This window comes from Anarrhichthys ocellatus, unplaced genomic scaffold (genome assembly GCF_004355925.1).
Source record: "Anarrhichthys ocellatus isolate YVR2014 unplaced genomic scaffold, GSC_Weel_1.0 scaffold16, whole genome shotgun sequence".
Classification (NCBI taxonomy): domain Eukaryota; kingdom Metazoa; phylum Chordata; class Actinopteri; order Perciformes; family Anarhichadidae; genus Anarrhichthys; species Anarrhichthys ocellatus.
This window is the reverse complement of record NW_022280046.1, coordinates 2,556,415-2,578,759: the sequence shown is the minus strand read 5'-3', so window position 1 is coordinate 2,578,759 and position 22,345 is coordinate 2,556,415. Positions and strand designations below refer to the sequence as shown.

Below are 22,345 nucleotides of genomic sequence, written 5' to 3'. Positions count from 1 at the left end.
TGAGTTTAAGGATATGTCTTCACTTGTTTGGATGTTGACCATATTGAGCTGGTGCTTAATTCAATAAAGCAATCATGGAGATTGGAAAGTGATGTGGTACTGTGTTCTCTTTATATTGCACCTCACATTTAAAACAGTGCCCATATTTGCTGAGTTGTGATTAATAGCTCTGAATGAAGTTAGATTTTAGTGACCTGTTAATTTAAGATGAAGCAATATTTCACCAATCACTCATGTCCACAATAAGGTTTATTACTAGTTTTCACAATGTAAAGGTCATTAAGTGGGTGCCACTGCACACCTGTTGTTCAAATGATGTCCATACTAAGCATACAAATTGCGGTTATTCCTGTTTAGCTCTATTAAGTCACTTGATCAGCAGATCATGTTGGTATAAGCCTTTACTACAGTAGACATTCTGACTTAAAGTGTTGACATTAAAAAGGCTACATTCTGTTCAAGTGCCTGTGTTAAAAAAAAAAAAAAAAAACTAGTGAAATTGAGTAGAACCAGGACCCTGAAACTGGAGCCGCTATTTTCATTATATAGACCTGTGCATCTCAAAATGTCTTCTGTAAAAAGGCCTATTTAAAGCACTAGTCGGCTACAATAACATACTGCCTCTCCCTTAGGCATGGTGAATGCATTTTCTCTGTACACATGCAGTGTTCAAAAGCGTATTGACAGTTTATCAAAGCACCCACAAACCTTTATATTTACACGAGTAAAACAAACAAAGCAGCATGTTTGTTAAAATATATATATTTATTGGTGTATTCTCTTTGGATTCTAAACAGGCCTTCAGTTGCAGTCCTTATTGAAGATGCGTTTCCTTTGCTGGCAGTCAACGTTAAGGCAGCGCTGGGTGAGAAGTTTGCCCGTCAGGGAGAAGGAGGACCACTTTCTCTGCAGAACACTTGGGGTGTGCAGGGAAATGAGAGCCAGTGTGACCGCAAATACTGCAAAATTGCATATTTGATTAAAATAGCTGTGGACTGGATGGCTCAGTGTGGCAGGTTGAAAATAAAACAAACAAAAAAAAAAAACCCTCCATAAACAGATGATATGCTATCTTAAAAACAGCCTCACTCTAAATAAATAGGTCAATATAAATGTAAACTAAATAACATGCATTTATCAAAAGGGGATTTCTCCTCAAATCTGACGAGTATGTACATTAGAGAAAGTCTCCGGCTGTATCATTAATCTTCCTGTGAGTGAAACGTGGATGCTTGACCAGAAAGTGTCTGGTGCAATTGATGGTGGAAATGTACTTTTGGCAGCCTCTGCCATTCAGATAATTCATAAATATCAACCCTCAAACTGCAAGAAAACAAATTAGTAGAGAGATATGGGTCTTTAAACTTTTCCTGCGAGTCTTTTTCTTGTTTGGGTGACTAGCCGAGGGCCCCGTGGTCATCTAGCCAACTTAACTAGTTGTCAAATCCCCTGTGCAGTTCCAATCTGAAACAAAAATGAACATCTAGGCTTGTTGTATGGTTTCACAAGGAAAGACATCGCCTAGATAAGCAGTAACTTAGCACGCCGATGAATGCCGACAGCTGGTGGTACCTACTGTGTTGATGGCTGCAGTAAGGCCTTAGTCGTAAGCCATCTCTTGACTCCTCCGCACACAACGTGCCACCTTTTTCTTAAAAACTCCTTTAGGATCCTCCCGCCACTCTTTCTGCAGGATACAACACACACTCATCAACGACCACCTTAGTGCGACCGTGACTTCCCCTCGTCCTTTCTTTCTACCTAATTCTTGGCCAACACATTTTGCACAAAAAGGTTCCAACACAGCTGAACATTAAATGTTTTACTTACAGCTGCGTCTACGTTGGCAGGAGAGTCTCCATTGGGGTCCGCCAACATGGAGATAACGCTGATCATGATGGTCTCAACTGTATGGATGGGCAGCCAGCGCTCCTCGGGCTTCTCATAGCCGTACTTGTCCTCGCCAGGTTCGTGCAGGATGGAGATGCAGACGTCTCCATTTTTTGCCACTGGTAGAAAAACAGGAACACACAAGCGATTACCGACACGTCGGGCTGCGCGATAATTCAATTTGACAATTTTATCGTCTGTCAATGGACTCATGTCGTGATGAAATCAATACATCAGATGACAGGGTACGCAATTCCGTCTTCTAAATTGATAATAACAAGCACATTTTTATGAAAAACCTGAATTGATCAGAATTCTGCTCACGGGAATACCCCAGTGTAGTTAAACCAAACTATTGTCTTAACCGGATTAATGTGCATGTATGTAGTTCTTAATTCAATTTAAAAATACCGATAACTGGATTGTAGATTTTGGCCATATTGCCCGGCCTTACCAACACGTTTGTACTGAAGCAGAAGATCAGGTTCCATGCTGCAGCTCTGCACTCGGCAAAAGTCAAACCCAACAGATTGAATTACAGTTACAGTAAGAGACTCTCGTCGAGGCATCTTTACCATAAATAATATCGTAATACCATTACCACTAATACACTCACAGCAACTAGTAGCCACTGTTTGAATATTAAAATACCAACACAGGGTATGTAGTCCATTCCCCTGAAATGAGGCCATTTACGGCTATATTTCTAGTTAGTTCTTACCATTTGGATGCCAGATTTCTGTGACGAACTTCATCTTGGGAGGTTTCAGAGGATAGTCACGAGGGAAGGTTAAGGCGACTTTGAAGAAACCTCCTTCACTACAAATGACAAAGAGGATGGTGTTAATATCTATAATAGAGGGAATATGAGGGAAAGTAAGTCCACTGGTTAGTGATTTCTCTCACAATAACGTGTCTTGAGGTCCAATGACCACCACTTCCCACTGATAGATGTCATCGTCATCTACGAGACCCGCAGAAAAGCCTTCCACCGGGTTCTTGTTGAGCTCTGAAAATGCAAAGTCACAATTAGACTGATGTAATGTTATCTTAAACTGTTTGACATCAAGGTCTATCAACACGAGTAGTAAGCTGATCAAATTAGCTGATATACTGAAAAGACACCTAGCAATGCTTAGCTGGTAGCTGAATATCCAAGCACGCGCAGTAGTGTGTGTGTGTGTGTGTGTGTGTGTGTGGTGATTTTGAAATCCCTTCTCTGGTTATTGAGCAACAACTAGCCTTAGTCATAGCCTCTCTAACAGCTGTCTGGTACGCTTGTCTGTAACGTTACACGTGCGTGCCACCAGCTGTATATGTACCTAAGAACACAAGTTAATCAAACAACACGTTCACGAATGAACTAATGGTGTGAGTGAGCGAATTTACCTGCTAATTGTTTACGTAACAACAACGAGGAACGTTCCGTCATTTTATAGCTACAACGTTATATTTCCCGACTCCGTCACTTGTATCGATCAACGCCAACTAACTGTCAAACCGTCAACACGGTTAAATTCAACATTGGGCAGAGAATGAAGCTAACACCGTCCACGTTCTCTCTATTGCCTCTGTGGTCAAGACCGATAAATAACATGAGCCGAAAAAAAAAAAATGGTGATATAGCATGAAGGAATTAATCCCTTTGTATAACCTGTCAGGCAGGCCTTTCTTCCAGGGTTTGTTTGGTGCTCTATGAGTTTCACCGATTGATTCTGACTTAATGTCACACAAAGGGTCATGGATGATACACACAGCAGTTCATTTTGGCAAATGATTTAGAAGTTATTGCTCACACAGCGTAGAATGTGCCGCCTCTCAGGTAAATCTCAGGGCATATTATGCTCTTTGTTAAATATTCTTCTTCGTGTGGTTTAGCAGCAGACAATACTTCCATTGCTGCATTACTGCCTCCAACCGTTTGTAATGAATACTACATGTTCTCGTTTTGCACCCCTGTGTAGAAGATACAGCACCAAGGGACCAGAAGTTAAAACTACTCTGAAATGATTCCGTTTTTCCCCACCTCAGTTATAATCCTGCTTTAACAGCCTTTGGATCCTCACGATGGGAAATTAACCTTACAGAAAATATGTTGAACAGTAAACTGAATAAATCAAATTAATGCAAAATCAATTTTTTTAGAAATGTATGGCTATGGCTCACAGATCTGACTTCAACTCTACCAAACAACTTTGTTATGAATTGGAAAGCCAACTAAAACCCAGGTCTTATTGACCAACAGCAGTGCTTGAGCTCACACTGCTCTTGTGGCTAAATGGGAGCAAATCCCTGAGCTCAACTCTATGCAGCTTATAAAACAATGTCTGAGTCTTAATGATCTTTATTGCCGACAGAATGTGTCCCCTGCTGAAACACTGGCATGGCCTATACTCGCCTTCCCCCACTCCTTCTGCCATCTCCGTATTTACCGCTTTCAGATCTCTCTAAGGCAGCTTCAAATCCACATCGTCTCACTCTATTCTTCACCTGCCACAACATCACAGCCTACTCGTGCTCCAATCTCAAAAAATACAAAAGCTCTAAAACGATGCAGACTTGACCAAAGATCATGCCCTGTCAGTGCATCTGCTGAAGAAAATACCTGTATACACAATAAATGTCGTGCTCACAGAGCTGCCCTTTTCTTCTTTATTTTTGGTTTCTCTCGGTGAACCTCAGGCTCATGTGGTATATCTTGACTCCTTACACCTGTTCTCGTATGCCTTAATAGTACATCAAATATATAACATGCAGGCTTATGGTCTTCGTGAATGGCATAGAAGTCACATATTGGTGTTTTATACTCTCACATCTGTCTTCTTTTATAGCTTGTCGGGTCTCCTGCATGTTTCAACATATACTGGTCGAGAAATGAAACCGCATATAATCTTTCTGCTCCAACCTGCTTTTCCAGCTTGTAAACATTCACTACCCTCTGCATGATCTTAAATACTACAGTTGCCAGCTCATGTGACATCCTTTCCTGGTTTTAAAATGGAAAAATTGCAATGTATCCCCTTGACATTGAACACTACATCATCCAGTCTCTCAAACATCCCATTGTTAGGGTAGTTTTTACTTTAATGATCCAGCTTCATATTGACCCATTCTGTTTGTCCAGCAATGGTTTGGAGCTTTCCTAATTTATCAGGCATTGGGTTTCCACAACATTTTACTCCTCCTCCTCCTCAGCCCTTAAAATATCCCCACGAGTTCAGACTTTCCTGGAAATATGTTAGTTTTCTCTGTGTTACATGTAGCAATAGTGTCCCCATCTTATAATACTTGTATTCTTAATACCCATCTTTAACCAACAATGATCTATCTACTCATGTTTTACAGCCACCAACAATGTAAGATATTAAATTATAGTTTTCCGGCCACTTTTCTTACCACTATTTATTCTACTGGATATTCTCGCAGCTGTCTGGATATTATTCATTTCATCATCTGCATTATCACAAGTTACCTTCCTCCATTACACGGTGCAACAAAACTGTAAAAGAACCAGTTCATCCTCATAAATATCAATACATCTTTTAATTTCTGCAATGTAGGTAACATAGCCACACTATGTCATTGTCTTGAACTCATTTGTATCCTGACTTGACATCATCACGTGCGTCTTCTTATGTCGCCTGACAAAGCCCTCTGAATTTCCTTCATATATATCTGTTTAACTCCTCTACTACACCTCTGACTCCTCCGGGGAACATCTCTGTTGCTTCAACCGGCATTGCAGTCACCTCAGGTCTTTTACTGACTGACGTTGTTTTTTTGCCCACAGGCACTCATGATAAATGTAGAGAAAAGAGAGTGTTCTAATCAAATATGTATCAGGGGGAGTTTCCACTTGGGTAGGTCTTGAGGGTGGTATTTCCATGCACACCAGGGTAGGTTGACAGATCCTGCTGTCACCCTACGTTTTTCAAAAAGCCTTTTTTGCATATGATCCTTGCCACATCGCCCCCATCATCTTGCATCCCTGCAGACTACAGAAACTGTCAACATTTGAAAGAGGACAAAGGTAGGTGTATACAATCTTATATTTGGTAAATATGAGCCATACACAGAAGTTGACACTTAGTTGACACTATCTATAAAATGTTAACAGAACCAAAAGCTTTTACAAATTGCAAAATGCTAATGAAAACACATTAAAAACACATATTTATCTTTGACAAAAAAGCGAATAAGATAGACATGGGAGGGGAGGTTACAAACCTTTACCTATGGTCATGAGCTTTATTTAGTAACCGAAAGAACGAGATTGCGGGTACAAGCAGCTTAAATGAGTTTATCCAGTAGGGTGGCTATAGGCTCCCCCTTAGAAATAGGGTAAGAAGCTCAGAGAGCCACAGGAAGTTGAGGTGGCATCGGGCAGTTCTGGTCACCTTCGCTTTGGCGGTTTTAAAGGCACGTTCAACTAGTAGGAGACCCTGGGGTGTCTCATTTGTACAACGCAACGATGCTATTAAATGCTGCGTAAATCATTAAGCAGTGCTATAGCACATTGATGTCAAAAAAGCTGCATGCATTTGCCTCTGTGTGACTAAAGCACTGAAACCAGAGGAGGAAAAAGATACAGAGCCCTGGCCAGTGGCTAAAAGCAGGTAATTTGTTCCATTGATTAAAGCTGTCTCATTGCCGTTCTGAGGTCGAAACCCCATTGCAGTATGCGATTGATACTCTTTAAAATGAGAAAGGGAATAAGTTGCTGACACGCAACTCTTTCCTTGAGAATTAACCATGAAATGGAAGATTAGGCCCCTTTAGAAAGTGTCTTGAAAAGTGCACACTAACCTGTGATTGAATTGCACCTGGAAATGAGATATATAATCACCATATTTTCTCTAAAATGTCATAAAGGTCTGATGAGAAAAAATATCAAGTGGGAGATTGTGACTGGCTCTGAGAAATTAAATTTATGTTTGTTTCAGCATGGTTAAAGATAGATCTCGTCAGAACTATAGGGTCATTCATTACTAGCTTAAAAAAAAACAACATTCTGGTTAGGCATGTGTAACTTGAACAGCATGGAGCTAAATTTCACATACTCTCCTATGCTTGGTGATTGGACTTATCACACAGACTACTTAATGTTGGTATGATCCCAGACCTGTACTATACGTATGTATTCGTTTCACCTAGAGTCTAAAGATAAAAGTTAGTCTGATGCACGTGGAGAGCTGGGCTCTCTGAACTCAGCGAGTAATGCTGCAATGTTGTAATTTGGAATTTAAGGAATTCAACACAAGTTTGAGCCTTGGGCACTGCTGTTTATAAAATATAGTCCAGGTGGACCAGCATTCGCTGACTCACTTGCTACTCAACATGAAAATCTGATCAAAGCTTAACTACATTCTCAAGGTTGTGCACAAACTATGGTCTCACCTGTGCATTTGACCGTGTCTGCTGTATTTTTTAAATTTGTTTTAGAGTGAATTTAATTAACAAAACCCTGTCCACACGCGCCTGATGGCTTGTTTCAAGTTAAGTTTGTTCATGCCGACAGTCATCAAAAGTTTGTTTGGAAAATGTTCTGCCCATGTGTGCTGACAATGCCACTGCAGTCAGTCATACTCATTCCTTCTTGTCTCGCAAACTCTTGTTGAACACAATCTGCTGCTCATAGTGTTGATTTGATGTATTGTGGAATATGCTGTTGCTTCAGCTGATACTATAATGTTTGATGATTCATATTAGCGATATGTTCTGCTAGTCATGAAACTGCAAAATAGCAAGGTGGTAGAAAGGTATTGTCATGGTGCTAAAGCAATTATCTGAAAGTTGTTACTATTGAACTGAGAGCTCGTGGGCTTATTGGCTGTTTTGGGACTTTGACAGTTGTAACAAGGGTCACAACAATTTGCAGCCTGGCATTAACAGTGTGTTTTTTTTCCCAGACCAATGGGGATTCTGAACTTTGTGCACTTTATTATTTAGGAAACCAAGTGAAGTAATTAATAGATTAAAACCTCAGAGGAACAGAGATTGTACGCTCATCTCTATCTGTTTGGTTTTCTTTCAATCCGTGACACACATTGTGTCAGAACTACCGCCACGAAATGTGCAGCGCACATTCAAGCAGCAGCAGAATGAAAACTATTGATTTGAGTGACTCTTTGACTTTTTCCTCCAGCAGTGTTTGTTAAGTACGTCCACAAAGTGCTGCAGTTTCTTTGCTCAGGAGTCCCAATTAATGGCTTGACCGTTTCTGGCCAGCCAATAAGAACAACATGATTAAAGTATGTTTCAGTATCCATAAAGCTACATTTCTAGAATAAGGCGATCAACGTAGAGACTATTTCCTCTGCCATTGTTCATGAAATTTAGCGAAATTGATCAGAATCTGTTGAACCAGCGGCCTCTGTTTAGAATGCAAATGCTTGAATTTTAACTATTTCAATGTATACTGCAGAAGTGCTTGAATGGTTCAGCACCATGGAGAGAGACATAGAGGGCGATTGCAGCTTTGACATAGCAACCTCCTCTTTCGCTTTATATTCTATAATATACAATCAATACAATACGCTCATGAAATATCATTATTTCACTCAATAACTGACTGGCGTACGTACAGTTGATTTCACATCTATCCAAAAAAAGGTATTATAATTGTGTGATTTTTAGAAAAACTAGTGAACATGATATTGACAAAAAGTCTTATTAATATCAAAGTATTACCATACTATTTCCATCATTCCCAAGAGATCCACATAAGACCTTCTTTAACGTAAGACTTAATATAATATAAGCTACATATAGACTTTATTACAGCTACAAATATAGCAGTCGTTAATCAAACTGAGCTACTTTGATCCAGCTCAAGTAAACACCATCATCTTTATGAAATATTAATAAAACATGTCTCCAACAACAGCAAATTGGCTCATTTGCTGTTTCTAGTTTCTAAAGTGGGTTGATTTGAGGAATTTCATTTCCTTATGGGAAATTAGACATACCGTAAATGTCAAATTCATTATTGCATTGATTATAGGGGACTGCATGTAGCCCATCTCGCCACTCAACTGCCAGCAAAGAAAATAAATATGTCTGGGAATAAGCAACGGTCATGTTTTTTTTTTATAATGATATCTGTAGTTGCCTCAGAATTGACTTCAAAAGAAAAGGGTGATTAATATAAATAATACTGTTGTGATATAAAAGCAGCCAGGGATGTAGAATTGTCATTATATATAGATGAATAAGAAGAACAAGAGAATGAGGACTAGAAAGACAAATAGATTCATTTTCACTTCAAAAGGTCCAGTGCACCATAATGCACTGTAGGTAGACGTTACCTTTCAATAGATGGCAGTGTTACCCACATTTTAAATAGAAGGCTTCAAATATGGATGAGTTTAAGAGTACATCCTGCAACTTTGGTGGTTTGACTTGTTTTTAGTTTTTTGACAGTTTACCTATTTATCTATTTTTTTCTATATTCTATCTAGAAGGTTGCTGAGCATGCAATTTTCTCTACAATCTTGCAAGACAAACGCACCAGAGAGCAGCAGTGATTCATGTGAAGTAAATGTGTGAGATAAGAACATCACTTTGCCAGTCTAACATCCTTCCTGATCATCTGGGGACCTGCACCAACTATCTTGCAGTTGCACAATGGCTTTTCCAGGATATAGACTCTCCCGTTATTCTGAAAACATACATTAGGATGATTCACCAAAGGTCAGGGCTTACAGGCTCATTATCTTCCGACAGAACAATTATGCACTATGTGTATATGCCAACTCTAGGGGGAGCAACAGCAGAGTTTTAGACTGGATGTATATGCGTACAGCCTTTCTTTAGGCTGAAACTGGGAAAATGTGCAGTTTTCTGGGTAAATTCTTCATAAAAATTCACAAGGTGCATTTTGAGATAAGAGAAAACGATAAGTTTGGAAGGACAATGAATTTTCATGATGCAATTATTGATTTGTAATTGTATCTATAGGACAATATCTAAAACAAAGTGTTTGACGAAAGAATGAGACAATTGAAACTAACCTCAATAGAATTGGTGAAATCATGAATTCGGAGACTTTAGTTTAATGTTTTGCCAGAGTGCGTTTTATTTGCACATTGATACGCCCTGCTTTAAATAATGGAGTATTAAATCCCCGGGGACAGTTCAACACCCTGCATGGCTGATTACATCCTGCTTTGATTTAAATGCACTCATCCCTCACAAACATCACTGGAGTCCCCTGGTTCTGCCGGAAATTAGTGGGCCGGTCAAAATGATTAATAAATAGCTGGTAAGTAAATCTGATTTTGTCACTGTAGAGCTGACACAACCCAGTCGGGGTTCCAATATCCCCCTGCCTGTTCGTATAAGGGCCGAGTTATAAAAGATGTGTGCAGTGGTTTCCCTAATATTCACAGATATCTTCAAAGGAAAGCATCTGTCAGAGGCAAGATTGTTTTTTTTACCCAAAGGGGTAAGACAAAGTCTTGATTCCTCCACCACTTTCGGTCTCTTCCATTGAACCAATCTGAGTAGGATTGAATGTGATCTCAGCTTCATTTTAAGCTGTTACCAGCCACACAGGTTGTTGGACAACATTTCTGCTGAGTCTAGCTGGTAAAGAAATAAAAATCATATCTGATGTTTGACTCTTTGATTTAAGATAAATGATAGATTTTCGGCAAATATGACACATAATACCCGGGGAAAACAAATGAATACACTTTGTATGCAAATTAGACCTCTGATGTGTTTTTTGTTGCCTGTTGACATTTCATTGCAGGACCTTTAAAACCGCCACTGTAAGTACATAGAGTGGAAAACGGGGACAATACATCCTGCTTTGTGCTTATAAAAACCAATTGCCCTATCACTGAACAGAATCTAGTTAGTAAAGTAATAGGCAGAGGGCCCCCTCAGGCTCACGACCAGGAATAGCTGTCCTGATTGTCCTCTCAGTTGGTGGCCGTGAATAAGAGGCTTCATGTGTTCAATGTTCATCAATGTTCCTATTTATTCACATATACGGATAAAACAGCAAGCCATGACACAGAGGAAAACAGAATTGATTAACAAGATTACAGGACGAAAACAAGATTGGCCTGGATAACGCAACATCCAGCAGAGATCACTCATGCACGCAAACAGGTTGAACGAGAAGCTGGGTGTGTAAAATTAGTTTTAATGTCCTCCATTACACTTTAATCTACTTTTGGGAAAAGTGTGATTATGTCGTATCACATCTGGTTTTGAGGAGGAAAGCTTTTGATCTAACATGCACATTCAAGTACCATTGATTTTGAATGGGAGACGTACGATTTCTTCCAGCTCCGGCGTTTTAAATCAAATCCCTGTTAACAGAGAAGATGATATCGGATGTTTAGTAGACATTTGTCTCAGTGGGTAATGATTGCTCCGAAGCACTTCAATGTATTTATTTTCCCTTTGTGCAAAGCCATTCTCTGTGTGTCCTAAAGAGTTATTTGCTTCCAAATATAGGCTCAATGACCAACTCCTAAAATTAATTTACCATTGATGTTTTGTGGGCTGCACACAAGCGGAATTCTCAAGTACAATGAGACACAAGAGGCAGAAACAAGGTTACTGATGAGCGCTGTCTGAGGAGCAGAATTTTGATTTATTGCTCCACGACATGACTGCAGTGAACACAGGTGGTGCAATCAGAACAATGGTTGGTGTAATTGCGTTTTTGCCTCTTGCAATATGTCTGTATTCAATGTATTCTCAAGGTTTGTCCAAATCCGACGAAAATCACAAATCTTTTATATTGAAAGTATACTTGAAATTTCTAATCCCATTTGACACCTGTACTGTTTTTGACAAGCCTTTTATATCTCTGTGGCCGTTCACCCATCACTGTATTCTAATATGTGTGGTTGTTCACACACAGTCATTACATTTGCCTTTTTTATGCAATTTATGCAATCATTTTATTCCCATCTTTTGGTGTGGTTAATCCCAAATCATGTAAAACAGTGATCCCTAAACAGGGGGTACTTATGTTGTTGCCAGCGGGTATGTGGGAAAGATTATAGAGTGGCTCAACTTATTTGATAAAATTATGATTTGATTAAAACAATATGTCCACATATTGAGTCAGCTATAACATCTGGACACAAAGCGTGCGTGACAAGAAGATAGCAAAGGAGCAGTGGAAGCAATGGATAAATGATTCAATTCGATGAAATGATTAGAGGTAGCGTGGTTAAAAGTGTATGGATAAACAGTGGAAGTATTTAGCCAAAAGTAATGGTTCATGTATATGTAAAAAATGAATGAATAAACAGTTGAAAGAGTTAGCTTAAAGTAATGGATAAATGGTTGAAACATTCAACTTCAGCAACTCCAAGAGGTGTGTTTATTTATCGAAAAGAATATTGGTAACATCCACTATTATGTCCATGTTTATAACACTGATAGTTAATAAATAATAGCCACTTTAAAACGTGTCCATAAAAGGCTACTTAAATTATTTTAGTTCATCTGACTCAAATTTTGGGAATCCCTGATGTACAGTAAAAATCAATTAACTAACCTGTTTGCTTCCCTCTTTTCCAATTAAAAACAATCATCATATGTGACCTGTAAAGTCACAAATTTCCTTGAGTCTAGAATACGCTTGCAACTCCTGGTTATCGACAACTTTGTGTTTTTAATGCAGAGATTCCACATGAACCCTGTCCCCCACATCAAGTGTGTACTCTAACTCACATTTCAAAACCTTGACAGCCTATATCTTTGTACCATCAAGAGCAAAATGAATGCATGCACCAAAATATGATTTCCATATTTTGATGGGGCGTAGGTGGAGCAAAAAAAGAAAAACTCAAAAGGTGAGAGAAAGTTGGCACACTGAAGCTTTACGTTAAGGTTTGCTAGGTTTTCCTTGTCCTCAATTCTGCCAGCTAAAGCACATATGGTTCTAATTACTATGAAGACGTTCTGGGACTGCACGTAGAAGAAGATAGTGCTCCCGAAGGCTTTTGGCAATTTTGGGTGCTTGACTTCTTGAAATTGAAAAGATACATACGCAGCCTCTGAAGTATATTTCTCCAGAGATTCCAACCGTTGTGCCGGTGCCTTTTGTGAAATTTAGAATCAGGGAGCTTGATCCATGTACTTACAGCAGTAATGGCGGGTATCCTCTCCATCACGCACCTTACAATTAGAATGGACTGGACATCAAATCTGCAGATTTCTGATTGTCAGCCTGAGTTTGTCGCTTCTCCCCATTTGTTATGAACAGTTATCCTGTGTGAGCTTTAGTCTGGAGGCAGGATCGACAGGCGGCTGAGGTGGTTCTTATTTGTGTTTTTCCTTTTCTGGTGCTTTTCTGCAGCTGAACTGGGCCTATCGATCGGGATAGTTAATATTCCATACTGTTGAGCTGCCTGGTCCTTCCCCCAAAGATTTTTCTTTTCTAACATTGCTAAAATCCGACTGCTGCTCTTTAAAGAAACAGGATGCATGCTCATGATCAAAGACAGCCTCAGTCTCTGCCACCAGTCTAAAGAGCGATATTCCACCCAGCTGTATTCACTGCGCCTGCTTTGCATTATGGGGTTCTTTCCCTCCAGCACTGTTTTGCTGTGGATTGCGGAGAGGACGAAATAAAGGCGACTGCTGCAATTTTATCCCTATTGGCCCCGTAGCAAATTGGCCCTTTATCAAGCAGGGGCCTCATCTATCAAGCCAAAGACGGGTATTGAAATTGCCCCACTGGCCACAAATCACACCAATGGATAGGCCTTTATCTCAGACAAGGCCGTCATCACTCTGTAGTGGCTGGAAGGGGAGGAACCAAGTCATTTAAGAGTCTATCCTGAGTTTCTACCCTGATGGATGTGGCCTGCTTGACCTCCCTGTGACCAGGAGCTGCTGGATGAGGGCCAAACCTGTGCTTAACCTGGATCATTATCTGGCTGCAAGTGTGTGTTTGATTCCCTTTCACTCCGAAACTCTGACTTTGTCTTTCTCTTTTGTTTTTGCCCAATCCTGACATGCCTTTGCTGTCTGTCTTTGCCCTCTATTACTGCGAGCTCTCGTTTTTCTAACCTCTGTCTGCCTTTGTCTCTTCCCCGTCTCTCCTTTACCCCCTCACACACACAATCTCTTTCTTTTTCACTATTTGCTTTTCGTAAATCCTTCCTCTCACTGCTCGCATTCATTTTCTGTAGCCAATCAATGCTAATAGAGAACGACCATATTGAAGGACAAGACAGATGGGTGCAGTATTGTCAGCTGTGCCTCCCTACATTTAAAACATTAGTCTGCCTGCTATGATTGATGGATAGCTGTATTCAGGTAATACCCCACTCTTGCCAAATTCCACACAAGCAGTAATCAGTTATGGTGAGATATCTAGCCTGCCCTACGCGCACAATTCCACTGCATGTTTCTGTCAGAATGAATAACATAAATTGTATTTAAAATATTGCTCCCTCTATATTAAAGCTGATGTAAACTGATGGTTCTCGCTCCTCTACTGATTCACATTGACAACTAGATCCATTTACTAACATGTCAAAAGTTATGACAAGTCCACAAGTTTTGATTGCATTGAAGTGGATATGACTGCAACACAGCGTGATCAGTCAGACCTGTGATCTATCGTTCCCTTCCTTGGCAGTCGGCGTCTTTTCTCTTCCTCCCTGATCAATTTCGTGACTTATGGGTTTAACTAAAAACCCATCCACAATCTAATCCTCTTCTTAATTATCTTTCAATTGCTCTGCTCTTATTTGATTAGGTTCAATCACAGTGCAATTAACCCAATCAAAGACAGGGATAATATCTTTACATGGAGATTCATTAACACAAACCCGCTTTGTGTCATTTGGGTGATTGGAGACATTATGTAGGAAAGAGAAGTCAGAAAATCAGACGGTACAGCACAGCAATGGCATGGATGATTACAAAGTACAGTTTGGGTTGTATATTATCACGCTTCTGTTCCAAATATCATTGGCTCTCCAGGATCATTTAAACCTACATGATGGTCTGACTGCTATTGTTTCTTTCCCCAGAGGACTTCTTTTGAGCACTGAACTGTACAATATCTCAGCAATTATCCTGGTGACTACAATGTTTTTATTGCCAATAGAAATGACGGCCAAAACTGCGCAATTGAGACCAAGTCGTAATAAACCAAAATGTATTTTTAAGTCAAGCAGTCTAGTACTCCTTATATGGTCTGGTGTGGATGGCCCCCAGCAGTTTAAAATCAAGTATTTTTCTTAATGCTATTTTTATGCACATCTGGCACGTGTGAAGCAGACTGCATAATCCCACTGCTTGCCCTTGGTGCACAGCGATAAAATGGAGTACCATGAAATGCTAATCAAATTTTAGGAAAGCCAATTCTGAATTCTGAAAGACCTTATCCCACCCAATCCCCTTGACTCAGTATATGTGAAGTGTTATCAGTCCCTTGGGGGAAGCAAGGGAACTTTGGCCTGCACAGTGTTGGGGAAGGGAAAAACGGAAGTCTTTGGGGGGAAGGACACCCACACACACAATGGACGCCGGCAGAAAGTAAAACAGGTCAGGACTCCAGTGGTCTGATAAGGCAGAGGACTCATGAATTAAAGAGTGGTGGAGGAAATATGACATTTTTCTTTTCCATTCTGTCTATCGGGACTAGTCGCTTGCCAGTGAAATTACCTGGAGAGAAGCTGGTCCGATAATGGACTGCCAGAGTCGAGATTCACTCTAGTAATTTCTCTCTGCTCGTAAGGGCAGATTGGCATTGGAAATTCAACACTTTTATTCCCTTTTGGGAAATTTGAGAGACAGGGGACTAACATTATCATAATAGATCATGTGCATTCGCTTAAATACCCATTTCTCTATTGTGTAATGGAAGCCATTCTTCCACAAATCATTCCCTATTGGGTGAATATTGGATTTACAAGGCTCATTGTGCTTAATTAAAGCAGCCAGTGGGAGCCTTCATCATTCCCAAAGTTACATATGTCCACTCATATTTAGGTTCCACAGTAACATAGTACATCATTTTATATTCTGAGCAGCAGTGCTTTGCAGCTCCACGGCTCCAACTAGCTTACTCATGCAGATAAAAGGTCAAAAGATCCCTGTTCTGTTGTTTTGGGGGTAAATGAGGACCTTTGTTCTTCTTTGCTCCTTCTGCAGAGAAGTGGATGATTAATATGGGGGTGGTAATGGCAGAGGAGGGCAAGGATGCAATGGGTCTTCTTTTTCTAATGATTGGTTTAAGTGAGTGCTGTAATGGGCTGTGGTGCCGGGGCCGGTGATTTACGGCACTCCCTCCGGTCGTCATGGCATTGGAGAAGCCTGGAGGGGTGAGTTCAGCCATTCTTTCGTAATACCTTTCAGAAAAAAATATTTATTTACCCAAGATCCAAGTATATTAATCTTTCCTGAAAACCAAAGGGTGATTCTGCATATTTATCGCAGAGAGAAAAGGGAGCTGGGTGGCCTTGTTCCAAGCTAACCTTTAACTGAGAGCGTGGGTGATGCCATGGAGGTGTGTGATGGCAAAATGATGAATGGCGCACACAGAGAGAAATGTCGGATGCAATTTCTTGCCATAAGCCCCAAAGTTGATACTTTAATACAATCCTCACTGTAGCGGTACCTTCAAACAGAACTCCAGAGTCCAGATTTTATAAGACCTTTGGAGCAATATACACAAAGCAGCTATTTCTCACTTTGAAAAAGGTTATCATGTCCTCCATGGGGTCTTTTGGTGGGCAAACAAAGTGAAGGGGAGCCCGAGGGGAGGAAAGGTGGGTAAATAGCTTCTCTAATGGAGTCCTAATCTGTGAAGGCAATCTGCAGAGAGCTGCCCCTGGCTGTGCCAGTTGGAATGATGAGACAGAGGTGACAGCGTGGCAGTTATTATTAGTGGTATCATTGATCAGACAGCCGCAATCGGCAGAGTTGGAGAGGGATGATGCATTCAGTTGCTCCAGCCCAGCTACGACATGAAGGCTCTCAGGAGCCAGTCAGGGAGGAGCCATGTGGAAAAAACAAAAAGGATGAGGAGTTGGGGTTTTTGTTCTGTACTTTCATGTAAAAGCAGGTCAGGTCTTGGCCATAGTTCAGAGATGGGTTAGCTGTATTTGACAGAAGTCATCCATCTCAGGCAGTGAAATGTTCCTCATGAAAGAGTTTGGTTTAAATTGGGGTACACACAATTTGCACCATGTGATGATTGGAGGAAAAGCATGAATCATCATTCAATTTCTCTGTACTTTCAATACATTCTTTGTCCATCTGACCTATCTTTCCCCTCTGTTATTGTTGACAATGAACTGAACTGAATGCACTTTTGGTATCTTCAGTACATATATATAACTGCCTCCTGAAGTCCTGAATAGAAAATGTAATTGGGCCCATGTTGGGATGATTATCTATCATTGGGTGTTTTATAATTTCATGTCAATAATCCTCACCTACTCATGATTACAAGGGCTTCCAAAAGGGTAAGAAAGAGAATAAACAGTTTTGAGATTATTTTGCAAACTTGCTCACAATGACAATGATAACATACTTGTGTTTAACAGGTATTGTTTCCCATCTTAGTATAGAGTGCTAACATTTGCTAATAAGCACTTAACACAAGGTACAGCTGGGCTGATGGGGATGTCATTAGATTTGCAGGTATTTGGTGATATACCAAAGTATTGGACAAATGAAAATATGTACCTGATGAAGTGATAACCAAAGTGACTACAATTCAACCAGATGGGTAGATGAAAGTCTGTAACAAATGTCATAGCAGTCCATCCAATATGTGTTGAGACATTTCACTAAAAATCATAAATGTTCAGCTCATGGTGGTAGAGGAAAAATCAGAGACTCACCAAAGTCATTCGTATTCATCATCTGGGAACAATGAATGTCTGTACCGAATATAATAGCAATCCAACTCGTAGTTTCTGTTTGGGCTGGAATAAAGTGGTAGACCAACCCACTGAACAGCACTGCCATCCAAATTCAAGAACCTAAAACAAGAAAAATTAAATCAGAATTATCATAAAGCTTATAAAAGCAAGAGATAGAAGACCTGCCCATCTCTGTAACTGATGTACAGCATATTTTAAACTTTATAATGCCTTTATTTTTAATAGAATATGTGCCTGCATGTTTTATTTGTGTCTTTTCCCCCCCATAATGCCTTCGGGTATGACAGCAGGTGTTCATCTTTAAAAGTCTCAAACCCAGGCTTCTCCCACTGAGTAGGACACTGGGACTATAAGTAAAACAGAGAAGTATTTATCCTTAAATGCTTGCATTTCATGGTCAACTTCAACAGTGAATAATTTGTTCCAAAGTAAACTTGAAAGCGTGTCGTGTGTTATGTGATCGGAAAGGGCTGTTCTTTTGAATACACACAATTTAATTTCTATTAATATTCTTTGACATTTGTAATATAGTGAAGGACTTTACACATCGTCCCATAGCAGTGTGATATCTTGTTATCTTTACAATTCTGTATAACGCAATTTTCTGCTCACAGCCAGTTATGGATAATGTAGTTGCAAAAGTCCATCATATCCACTCAGTGAACTGAAAACAGGATTTCAGTGCCACAGATCCAAACAGCAGCGCCACGTTATACAATCTAATTTAATAAACTTACAGCTTCATGGAACCTCGCTATCTCTGAGATTTTCACCTGTTGTTTAAATTTGGAAAACTATTTTTCTAGGATTGATATTTATACAGAATAATACCTCTTTCTACCTGGAAGACATCTAATGTCGTTGCTGGGGCAATGAGTAGGTGGCAGTTTTATTTTTTCTTGACAGGAGAATCACACCAGAAAGATTACAACTGACTGAATGTCATTCATGTGTGATTCACATTCAGTAAATTGACCCAAATTATTGCACTGCTCTTAATGAGGCTACCCTGGCTCAGGATAGACTTTTGTGTTTGAAACTTTGTCTTTGTCTGCCCCAGATCTCTGTTTGTTCGTCTGTTTGGTCGCTCTCTCAGGCACACATGATTGACTTTCAGTTAAACCCTGAAGTTCCAAGGAAAACTCTATTCCTGATGTCAATATCCAAGTATGAAATATTTGACATAAACGGGTGTGCATATCTATTACAAATAATTTAAATGAGGATACAATGAATACATAAATTAATCAATCAATAGTGAAACAATTAAAACAATTGTGCAAACTCAATCCATTACAGTATGAGATGATATTCATGAGGTCAGCATGGACACTGTGGAGGTCAAAAAGTACTTGGGAGTATGCATTGACAATAAACTCAATAAAAGACTAGGTTAAGATTAAGAACATTGAAGCCCGACAAGAAGGGCTAGATCCATTTCCATTTTCTGAGGAGGCTGAGGTCCTTCAACATCTGCTGTTTGCTGTTATGAGCTGGGGCAGCAAATTGAGGGTACCATTGACGCTAACAGGCTCAATAGACTAATCTGAAAGGCTGGACTCCCTGAAGGCAGTTTCAGAAAGGCGGATGCTTGTCCAAGCTACGTGTCATGTTGGACAATGTCTCCCACCCACTCCATGAAGTGCTGGTCAAACACAGGAGCACATTCGGTGCATGGCTCATTCCGCCAATATGCAGCACAGTGCGCCACAGGAAGTTATTCCCGCATGTGGCTATCAAACTGTTCAACTCCTCCCTCAGAGTGGCAAACACTCTGAGTCAATAGAATGGCCCTTGGACTTATTTGACTTCAACTGTGCAATACTTTGCCTTCAATACCGTATTCATATTTCACATATCAAAACATTTTGTAATGTTCGTTTTGCTATTCTTGCATTTATACTGAACACACAGATCCCGCTTCTAACCCTTTTTACACTCTGGTTGTATGTTGTGTGTGTTTGATGAACATATTTGCATATTATTTCTCTTTTCTTTGTTTCTTGTTTTTTACTTGTATTCTCAGAATATATGGTGTTATTTTGTAGTTGTATGTACACAATGTACATTTCATTTTACACAGTCCTTCATTTACATATACCTTTATTTCTATTTTTACATATATTTCTTCATGCTTACACATAAGAGTAACTGTAACGTACACATTTTCCCTGGGAGATCAAGTATTTCTGATTCTGATTCTTATTCCATCAGTCTCATTTTCATAGTAAAAGAGTTATATTTGATATTTTCCACGCAATAGAAGTATTTTCCAAAGGGAAAAGCTCCTGCCTGGATCAGAGCTTCACCAGCTAGAAGGCAGAGTTGCTCTGGAGCTGAGACCGGGCCTACGCATATCAGAGTCGGCACAATCCGTTTTGCTGACTCAAGACCAAGCGCATCTGGGCCCCTTTCATGCAATCAAACTTATTTTGTTGCCATGCGGGGAAGAGAAATAAAGAAGCAAAAATAAATCAGGAACATGGATGGGGTTAGATCACTTTTTGCTCTTTTTTTTTACTGAGCCCTCCAATACTTCTGACTAAACAATCAAAGCAGCTACATCTGTTCTGTTGTTCACATGCTGGACTCGAGTCATGATAGCCAGGTCTTCCAATTGTCTCTGCTTCATGTTCAGTCTTCTTTCAGGTCAATGTAGATATAAATAAGTGGTTTATGAGAAGACTTGTCAAGATGGGACCTTGAATCATTTCCTAACCTATAAAAACTCTGTCCAGCCTCTGATCTCTCCCCCTCTATGCTATTCTTTTGTGGTACAATCACAACAGTTTTGAATACCCTGTCTGTCTGGCCACTTGTGTTTCCCGCTGTGTATGACTTTGATCCAGCTACGTGGCCGCATTCCCCAGATCAGTAAGTAAGTCAGCAAAATGTCAACTTTCTCAAAGCAAGGATGTACACAGAATTAAATAAGGAATAATTTTCCTTCAACTTGCCAGGTGGCTTAGACGCCTCCGTGCCCTCAATTAACCCTCTGTACCTCCAACTATCCCCTGCGTGTTCTTCCTAAGCCGCTCCTTGTCATTTAAGCTTTACACCCTTCTTTCTAAGTCCGTTGGAATTGTTTTCTCCTCTATGTAGAGCTTTTTTACGTGATAGTTTTCTGTTAACAAGAGGAAGAGAAACAAAGACTCTCTTCATTATACTTGACTAAGAGTTTGGGAAAGGCTCAGGCTGAGATCCAAAGGTCCAATTTACATCCAGTGCTCACCCAGTTTGTTCAGTAACCTTTTGTACAAGGTTCTGCATATGATAAGATTTAATCACATAAGCCCAACTCGGTGGAGGGTGCAACTCTCACTGTAGCCTTTTGCCTCCCTTAAACCCACTATGGTGCACTACTGATCGCTGGAGGGGAAATTGTTCAGTCTGTCATGATGCCTATCTGCAGATGCTGCCCTTCTGTACTGAACTCTGCTATTGTGATGAACATTTGAATATTTTAAAAATATGCTCTGCCTTTATGCATTTTACTGAAAAGTCCAAACCTCCCACAAGAAGTTATGTGATACTCAGCCGAAGGCATTGGCAAGTTTCACCAGTGCATGACGTGGAGGTCTCTTTCCTTCACTTTGGATGATAGAATTTGAAGCAAAACTACGTGCTTTATGTGTCAATATAAAATCCTGGAAAATAATCCTCAATGCATTTTCTGCATTGTTCAATGAACTAAATTATATTAAGGAGTGCCCCTGCACCGCAATACATCATCTCATATTATCATCAAGTCAGCAAAGTGCCTTCTGCTCTTCGCCATGAACTTAACTAAACTGAACAAACCACTTATTATGATAATCTTAGTCTTCCATAAAAACGTTTCTGCTTTACTTTACTAGCACAGGACTCTATTAGATTAGGGGTTGATGATGCACCTTAAGACATTCATACCTTTTCTTCACTTGAGTGGGTTTCATGCATATGGTGACCTTACATTGGTGGGATATTTGAAGGAAAGGCATCCTTTTGCACAGAAATGTTGAGTCACAATTCATTTTCAATTTCAATGGGTGTAATATAATTGTATATGTAAATAAAGCATGAGTTTTCTACTGTAGATAAGAGAATTGAACTTTCCAAACAATAGTATTCATTAGTCATTGGTTGTCTTCATGTTTTTCTTCGAATTCTGCAGGAGCAGCTCTGAATGTTTCTTTATCTACTGTGTGTCTTGGTATCGTTGAGACTAAATTTGGACAAATATATGCATGGTACTATTTTGCCTTGCAACAGATGACAGATCCCTGCAATTCAAAAATCCTTGCGAAAAATATGTTAGGGTTTGAAGTATGCAAACATATATTATATATATATTTCCACAATTTAGAACAAAAATTATACTTTTTATTCAGAAGCCAATTTCAAAACCGTCACCCAAGGCCAATGTACAAATCATAATTAAAGGTCAACAAATTTATACAAGCAGGGGAAACCATACAAAACGAAAATGAAAAACACAGAAAACAAGACAAGTGGATCAGTCAAGAATAGCCAGCCGCATTTTATGTATGCAGATTAAAAAGCCTAGGGGAGAGCTTATTTAAAAAGATGAG

The 22,345-nt window shown here is 39.8% G+C and overlaps 1 protein-coding gene across 1 annotated transcript; it reads right to left on the bottom strand.

The window, feature by feature from the left end:
- Positions 1 to 746: 746 nt before the first annotated feature.
- LOC116388088 (ubiquitin-conjugating enzyme E2 G1-like) lies at positions 747 to 3,476 on the bottom strand. Its single transcript, XM_031855697.1, has 6 exons — positions 3,280 to 3,476; positions 2,797 to 2,899; positions 2,612 to 2,709; positions 1,831 to 2,009; positions 1,577 to 1,687; positions 747 to 1,464 (listed from the first exon to the last, which is right to left on the bottom strand). Exons 1-5 carry the CDS (start codon positions 3,320 to 3,322, stop codon positions 1,601 to 1,603), a joined length of 510 nt encoding a protein of 169 aa, XP_031711557.1. The 5' UTR covers positions 3,323 to 3,476; the 3' UTR covers positions 747 to 1,464; positions 1,577 to 1,600.
- Between the last annotated feature and the right edge of the window lie 18,869 nt (positions 3,477 to 22,345).